The sequence below is a fragment of the Parasteatoda tepidariorum genome, chromosome 6, assembly GCF_043381705.1.
Source record: "Parasteatoda tepidariorum isolate YZ-2023 chromosome 6, CAS_Ptep_4.0, whole genome shotgun sequence".
Lineage (NCBI taxonomy): Eukaryota > Metazoa > Arthropoda > Arachnida > Araneae > Theridiidae > Parasteatoda > Parasteatoda tepidariorum.
In genome coordinates, this window is record NC_092209.1 from 39,119,400 (window position 1) to 39,128,804 (window position 9,405).

General features: G+C 25.4%; 1 protein-coding gene across 1 annotated transcript in view; it reads right to left on the bottom strand.

Annotated features, from left to right (window-relative positions):
* Positions 1-2,992: 2,992 nt before the first annotated feature.
* Positions 2,993-9,405, bottom strand: part of LOC107443267 (cytokine induced apoptosis inhibitor 1) — a gene marked incomplete in the record, with an annotated part of 12,336 nt that continues 5,923 nt past the window's right edge. Inside the window, 4 exon segments of the mRNA XM_043053027.2 lie at positions 2,993-4,652; positions 5,483-5,607; positions 6,949-7,086; positions 8,280-8,421. Coding sequence (XP_042908961.2) covers positions 4,539-4,652; positions 5,483-5,607; positions 6,949-7,086; positions 8,280-8,421 — 519 coding nt within the window.

Here is a 9,405-nt window from a genome sequence, read left to right on the forward strand (position 1 = left end):
AATTCCGTTCTTGCAGGTGCCCAACTTACAAGGGTGGTCAACTTGGCAGGTTTCACTGTATATGTTTAAATTCCCCTCCTGATAGCTTTCTCTAATGTAAATTACGCAGTGTAACGAAAACATTGACATTCTTGCAGAAAAGAACAGTGCAGAACTCGCACTGTTCTTTTCAGATCACTTTGCACGCGCATTTCACCCATTCTCAAATTATGCTAATAACGTTAAAAAAAATTCAGATTAAAATCATTATTACATGAATGTGTTTATATACCAAACATGGGAATTCAAATTGAAATCTCTTTTTCATTCCTTTATTCTTAAAAGGATAGTCTGGCATCTTTCACACATCACGTGAGCAGAAAGGAAAAGGGAGGTAGAAGGCAAATAATGATTCAGAGAACTCTGGATATTATTTTGCATAAATATTAACATAACTCCAAAACTACTTAGAAATTTAAGGAAAGATGACGTTTTTGTTATATATCTTTAGTTATAAATGCACATTGCTGCAAAAAATTTTAATTTTACTGTGATTATTTTTTTCCTTACTTCGAAAAATCCCAAAAATTGTCAATCTAAACTAATTGTTTCAAAACTAATTCAAAATTTAAACAAATAGTAAAGAGTTACAAAATGCAACTTGACTGTTTAAAAAAGGACAATTCTATTAGTTTTCGATAAGCAGAATTAATTGGCGCTAAGACAGTAATATTTAACTCTGAAACAAATAACTCAAGTAACAAGAATTTTTATCACTATATAAATAATTTGATTTTTTTAAAAAAAAAAAACATTGATTTAATTCAACAATGGTTTAAAAAAAAACTCATTGGTTGGAACCATTTGATTTTTTTTTTTTAAATTACTAAGTCGAAAACATTTTTATAAAAATATTCTTTAGTGTGTTTTTTTTTTTTAAGTGAAATTTTACACAGATAATAAAGGTGATGATAATGAAATAATCCAAAGAAATAATGAAAGGGCAAATTATCATATTTCTAAACAGACTAATAAATAATTAAAATTGAAGACTTTAAGAGGATAAGAGTTAAGGTTATGCTGTTAAATTATGATTTTCCATTAGCTTTAAATGTGAAATAATTTGCTGGAAATAAACATATTTCTATTATACCCATCAGTTTTATGTTTATTTAAATACTTTTTCAATGTATTAAATATGTTGTTAGTGATTATAATATCTTAGAAATTATTCTGCCCAAAAATACTTACAAGTTTTTTTTTTTAGTATATTCATATCTTAACTAATTTACTCTTCAATGGATATATAACTAATTGCCTCCCTGTGTTGAAAATTTTCTTAGGATTCTTTAGTTAGGGCAAAAATAAAAATTTTTTTGATTCAGTGATTAGTTTGTTATAATTAAATAATAATTTTTGAAACATTTTAGATAGAAATATCAACTATTTCAGCAATATTATTGTTTTTAAACAATATTAAGTATTGTTAATATATTTTATCGGATTATTTAGCCGCTAATAACAAAAATTTAAAAAGAAAAAGAAAATATTTTTTAAAATTTAAAAAATCATTATCTTAATAAAAAAAAATCTAATTTAAATTTAATAAATCTTTTTTTTTCTTCAAAAAAAGTATGAATTTTGCCATCTCTGAAAGGTAATAACCAGATAAATACCATTTTAGTAACAGAACGTTCAATAAAAATTTGTCTAGAAATGAGGATAATTTTAAATTGCTTCATTAAATAGTTTTTGAGCTATGAGAGTGACATGCAGGCAGGGAGAAATTTTCTGGAATAGCGATTAACAGTGGCTATTTTTTAATACAGAGAGATTTCCTCCTTAGAAAAACACCTAACTGGTTAATATAAATTTAGAAATCTTGTAGATCTCTTACACAATCACATAAAAGCATCATCAAAACTCTTCCTGATCAATATCAAAATATTTAGGCTTGTAAAGTGAACAATCAGCAATATGTTGGCTACTGAAGTTGTCAGCAAAATGAACAGAACCATATTTAAATGTCCATCCTAAAATTCAAATATCTTAGAGACACCCTTACTGTACCTTAGAGACCCTATATTAATCTGTCCCTATATTGATATACCCTTGCTGTCAAGGGAATTTATCTATATCAAAGGGATTGATCTATACCAGGGGTGGCCAACCTGCATCTTACGAGCCACATTGCGGCTCTTTGAAGGATTATTTGTGGCTCTCGATAAATGTACCAGAGTTCCCTTTTCATTTTTGTGCTATTATATTTTAATATTTTTCTGAATCCGTTTGAAATTAACATAATTCAAGGTGAGTTTTTCATTTCCAATATAATTATGACCCAAAAAGCATCTGAAGAATTAGAATTAATAGAGATGTAAGACGATCAAGCTCTACAATTAAAATATAAGTCGACGTTGATTACTGAATTTTGGAAATTTGTACCAGAATCGAAGTATCCTGAATTAAAAAAGGCTGCTTGTCGAATTACTTCAATATTCGGAACAACTTACTTATGTGAATCATTTTATTTCAGTCTAAAATTCATGAAATCCAAACAGTATTAACTAACCAGCATCTCAAAGAATTATTGAGAAGTGCTCTCACCAATTATTCACTAAATTTTAATGAAATACCAAGAGAAGTAAAATAAATGTGTTTAATTTTTAATATTTAAATTCAATACACATATTGTTATTTTATTTATATGCTTTCAATAAATATAATTTCTGTAAAAAAAATAATAATTAATAAATTTTTTGCATACCTTTTAAATACGTATTTAATTGCGACTTGCAAAAAATTTCAAATTTTGAAAAATAGCTCTACTATCAAGGAGCTTGGCCACCCCTGATCAGAGTTGAAACACAAGGAAATTTTCTTTGATTTCTAATCAACATGTTTAGTACTTTTGCTGAAAAAATTTCGTGAATTCATTCTATTTTCGAAATAGTAAAAAATATGCTCTCTTAAAAACACAATAAAACAAGCCATTTTAAATGAAGAAAAACAGTTTAAAAATGAAATTTTTATTATGTATATGTTACACTGTTGCAACAAAACAAAGGAACTCTGAGATTAACTTATATTTTATATTACTATATATAAAAAGAAATTTTAAAATAAAAGTAACACACGAAGTCTTATCAGTTCCACTAATGATATGTATATTTTGTTTTATAAAAAAATTCACACAGATGGTTTAGTTATTTTCCAATTAAAAAACTTAATTGAAACTAATATTTAAATCAAAAATAGCAAATATCATAGCTTATTCCCTCACAAAAAAATTTGAATTTTGAATTTCAATATTATAATAAAGATTTTAACTAAAAAGTGACATTAGGAAACGACTATATGAAGAAAAAAAACTGATATTTTACATAGATAAGTATAAAATTTATTTCAAAACATTTCTTTATGAGCCACATATGTTAATAAACATTGGGAAAAAATCGGGGGTCATTATTTGTTCAATAGAGAAAAGAAGTAGAGAAATTTATAAACAAATTCTGAAAAATACAAATAAAGATAAATATATTTATAATCAATTTGTTTTGACCAAAACTTTTTAAAGATTATTATTAAAGTATATACCAGATACAGATATTTAATATAACAATCTGTAACTATTTACATATCACATCATGCAGTTTTTACAAATTTCTAAGTTATTGCTGGCCTACAATTATGAATCATATATTCACAAACAAGAAACTGTGGAAGCTTTAAAAGTGTGCTTCTGAATATGGCTTTATTATTCTGAATATGGCTTTAATTTAAATTGTCTACTAGTAAGTTGTACTATTATTATTTGCATTATTGTATTAGTTGCTTATTGTACTATTATTACACTAAAAGTCTTGAGAATTATTTTATAAACAGAACTATCATATTCTAAATTTGTTTAAAAAGTTTCAGTTGAATAAAACAGAATAATTTTCACATTGAAGTTTTTAAAAGTTGTCTACTTGTAAGTTGTACTATTGTTATTTATATTATTGTATTATATGATTATTGTACTATTATTACACTAAAAGCCTTGAGAATTATTTTATAAACAAAACTATGATATTATTAACATCTCATTTCATTATAAACAGGACTATCATATTCTAAGTTTGTTAAAAAAGTTTCAGTTAATTAAAACAGAATAATTTTCACATTGAAGTTTTTAAAAATAATAGCTCTATTTTAGATAACAAGATTACCCGCATTTTCTGCAGTATAAGATAACTTAGTAACAGTTAGATAACTTAGTAAGCTGATAACTTAGTTACGAAGTATTAACAAATGTGAAAAGCAAATTTATGATTATAGAAAAAAAAAATTTAAAAACAGATTGATTTGAAATAATAACATAAAATTAATAAGTTTAAAACAAGAGAGCTAGGAAAATGCAGTAAACCTAGAGAAACAATGTGCTTTAAGTACAGAGAACTTATTTTCCATTTTACAACTAAAAGTTATTAATACAGCAACAGAGTAAAAGAGACAATTGATAGTAGTTGCACTAATATTTGGAATTTCACATCATGGTAACTTTTCACTATGCTACCTTATACATCGGCTTTAAGTTGCCGATCTGAAAGTGAAATTTTTTCACCTGGTTTGAAGGCTGGCATTCCCAAATATGGACAACTGACACAACGAAAGGCATCACCTAAATAACACTGAAAAATAAAATAAAAAAAGAAATACTTAGTATAAAACATCTTCCAATACTATTTCAGGATTTAGTAGCTCAACAAGCATACAATATATACAACAATAAAGAACTATGTATACAGATTCTTCAAAATAATACATTTTGCAATTTTTACTTCTGATTATAAAGCTGTATTCATCAAGGGGTAAAAAAACATTCTTTTGTCATAAGCACTTAATTATAAGTCACAAAACAAACATCCATTTTACCCCTATATTTGCATTATATTATTCCCAAAAAAATGCATTATAATTTATGCTGTCTATAGCATATGAGGAGGAACTACGAAGACACTACAGAGAATCTGTGGTAGTTAGAGTATCACAAATTTAACATAATGCTGACCTACTTTTTAATGTAAATGAATGAAATATTTAAACTTTGTTAATCCTTAAACTTGTTTTAAATTATATATATCATTTTTAAAGGATTTTCTCTTTTTTCCTTTGAAAAATAAATATTTACAAACTTTTCCAGCTACGCATCAGTAACTGCTTTTTCTGAACCTTAGCTGGTAGCTTACGGCATCAAAAAACTAGTTAAACCAATCAAAAGCTTCAAAATGTAAGTTTTAGATTGTGAAACTCCACAAAAATTTAGTCTGATTGCAAGTTTTTGATTTGCAGAATTCCGCAAACAAATGGTCTTGAGATATGCGGAATACCGCAATATTCACACAAAAAATCACATGGCCTGCTCCTAGTTTTTAGACGAGGATGGATGATACCAAAACCCCAGAATTCTGGGTACACCCAGAACACAATCACTACTGGTATAAGTTTAATATTTACTTACATTGCCACAAGCAGATGGAGCAGACTTATTTTTTTCTATTTTAGCAGCTGCTTCAGTTTCTAGCTCTTCAGCTAAACCGCATGAGCAGTTTTTACAAGCTTTCCTCTGTTTTGTAGTGGCACACACTAAATTAAATAAATAACCAAGATTAAACTTAAAAAAACTAAAAATTGGAAAACAAAATGAAACTGAAAATTTATAAAGCATGCTACAGAAGGCATTATTATTTAAAGACAAAAAATATAAAATAATAAAAAAGTATTGTGATTATCACATTTCTAAAGCATAATACATAAATTTCTTATAGTTACTAGAGTTGAATTTCAATTTTAAAGGACATTCACAATAACACTAATAATTTTTAAAAAAATTAAAAAAACATTCATTTAATTAACACAATACTTTTGACAGTTTAATTTTATCCAATATTATGTATTTTTGCAATGGAAGCATTGCTGATGAGACATTTATAAAGATGTGCATCTAGCAATAAACATCTTTAATGTGCTATTTTTACAACAAAACTAAGATTTTTAACAAATTAAAGAGTAGCATGAAATTGCTTTGAATTTAACCATTTGAATGTGAATAGTTAACTATGCTTTTCATCTTTGATTTAGACTCAAATTCGAAACAAAGTGTCAAAAAAATATGGAAACAGTCAAATAAGCCTAGAAATGTACATTAGTTAAAATATCTAAAAATATATGCATGAAATATTTTTATAAAAAGCATAAAATTTCACTAAATTAAAAAAAAAATAATAATAAACAGTTGATACATTAATTATTTTCTTAATTACCTTTATCTTGGGACAATCTTTAAATATTACATTTAAATTAAAATGTTCAGATGCTTAGATATATTTTGTTTTGAAACAACAGACTCTGTTTTTGATGTTGAATGAAGTAAAGGATAAAACAATTTTTTTAAATATTTAATAAGATTTGTATTCAAATAAAACTAATTTGTAATTAAAAATAAATTAAAAACAATAGCTTTTTTGTAAAATTAATTTTTATTATTCTAGCTTAAGCCTTCCTAACCTTCAAATGTGAGGAACCTTTAGAAAAATCTTTATACCCTTATACTCTGTAATAATTTTTTTTTTTTTTTTAAAGGAAAAAAAGAAATAGCTCATAATTTTTTTCTCCAATATTCCAAATTTCATAATAAGGTAATGCATGTTAATTGTAGCACTTAAAGAAAAAAAATTTTATGCAGATATTTGATTAAATCGCATAGATATCACATTGATAGATGAATAAAATGGTTGGATTCAACCAAATTTACAACCAATAAAATTATATAGCTTAAAAAAAACTATTTTGCACTAAAATTACTATTCCTTCTGAAGCAACATCACTATTTTAGGATTCCTTATAGAGAGTAATATCCTCCCACTAAGAAATAACAAGAAATTAATGCATAACCTTGGTTTGTTAACAAAGCCAAATAATATTTACCCTTTAATGATGAGGGATCAGGCTTCTTCAGATCATCTTCATCAAGTAAATCATCTTCATTTATTAATTCAACATTTTCATCGAGAGCATCATCAGATGATAACATCCACACTTTGGCAGCATCATTCTTACTTGAAGCTTTAATATATTAAAATAGAATTAAACTAAAAACATTACGAATAACAACAAATTAAAATCTTTTCTTCTTACTTACAAAATAATAGAACTATAGAAACAATTATATTGCCAAACTTTTAACAACTTGAAGTAGTACTAAAAGTTAAAAAAAACACAAAATGATCGAAAATTTTAACTATCAATTCCTTAAAACTTATAACCGTAAATATTTTCTTTAAATAAAACCTTACTATTAAAATATTTCCCGAAATGCAGTCGCTATTAATATCATAAAAAGCTTTTAAAATTTTTAAATAATTTCAGGAAGGGTAGATAAAATCAAATTTCATGAAACTTCACAGTAAAATTCTATAAATTTTACAGACATTTCCAATATAATCTAGCATGATTTTAATCATAATTTAAAATTTTACTTATGTATGCATTAAAAATTAACAAAAAATTTAATACATATTCATTGCTTCATACATATAAGTTTCTAAACTAAAACTAAATGGGGAAAAAAACTATAGTTTTAGTTTAATAAATCCATTATTAAATGTTCTAAATATATATGAATTGATTTTCTCAAATGAAAATAATAGAAATTCAAAAAAAGATTTAGTAAATTTAAAAAAGAAAAAAAAACTGTTCAATAGGAAGTGGAAATAGCAAAAGAATTACTTAGAACTATCTATTAAAATAATACTGAGGACAAGAAAAATAATTGATACTAACACTGGATAATTTTTTATTAAACATTTGATTGGTTGTAAAAGAGAATTTTAATTCTTAATGATAAACCACACTCAAAGTGAAATCGTATGTCATCTTTAATTATGAATAAATACTCCTGGAATTTCCAGAATTGGCTGTGAATAAATTTTAACTCAAACAAGATTTTTTACATTTATTTTGCAAAATTTTCATTTTTTTTTTACTTAGTTGCATATTTTTACAATGACAATAAAAATTTTCTAAGCTTTCGTTGTATTTGTTTTAGTACTTTACTAGCACAGAAGTTTTAAATATAACTCCTGTAATTTTCGAATCATCTGCTATTAAGTCTTTCACAATAGATCTAGACTTCCTCAAACATTACATTCAGTGTTAACATAACGTTTAGATTACAAGAATAGAAACAATATCATGAATAGATTTAATAAGTATATAAATCTGCATTTATTCCAATAAAAAGAAAATTTAAGAGAAACCTTTTTTTGTAATAGGAACAGAGGATCCAATTTCAAATGATGGTTTTCTTGCTTTAACCTCTATTAATGAAATATCCTTATCACTAGGAAAATGTTTATCATAATCCTCAACATGTATTTTTGTTACAGGTATTGTTTCTGGCTGTAAAAAATACACTGATTAGTTATTAAAGTCTACAAAAATATTAGAAAATGTTACAATTTTCATTTTCTAAAATACAAAGAAAATAACATATTTTCCATGGACTTAAGAAAGAGCAGAAGTAAACATATATAAAAAAAATTTATAATTAAAGAGGTAAAGAAAAGAAAAAGTACGCAAAAATAAAAGTTATTGTAAAAAATTGAGATATGAATCAGTTTTATTTTAAGAAATTGAAAGCATTGCTGTAGAAGATTAATAAACAGGCATTATAAGTGCAATACAACATTTTATATAGAATATACCTCATTTACACATTTCCGTAAGCAATATTTATAAATGAGGAGAAAATAAAAGGTGTGCAGACATAAAACATTTTTTGTAAATATTAAAAGATATTACTTTTTCTTTGATATTATAATTTTTTTAATATATAAAATATTTTGAAAATACAGTGGGTGATCGGTTAACGAACATAATCCGTTCCAGGACTATGTTCGCTATCCGAATTGTTCGTTAACCGATCATCGATTCACCATAGACTTCTATGTGAAATCGATTAATTCGTTCTGGAGACCCTAAAAATTAAATTTTAAAAAATGTATAATTTCTTAGTAAGTTTTTTAAAAAATAATACATACATATAGTCTTGCATATTAATCAGTCCTTTTCATTTTTTGCTTATGCCCCATAAGAAGATTGAAGCCCATAATTGAAGAACATGTCCAATGTCGATTGCTTTTCTCTCTTTTTCAGGATTGATTTTAGTCATAATAATAATTATTGAATGACCTTTAAATTCATTGTTAATTCAAGTTTCATTTAGTAATTATCAATACTAAGCATGCTTTAAACATTTCTCCTTTCAGTGATCTTATTTTGTATGCAAAATGATAACAAATGTTTAATATTAATTTTTTTTCAGGCCGAGAAGTGTTCGTTAGAATTCGTTTTGTTCATTATCCGAATATGTGTTCGTTGTCC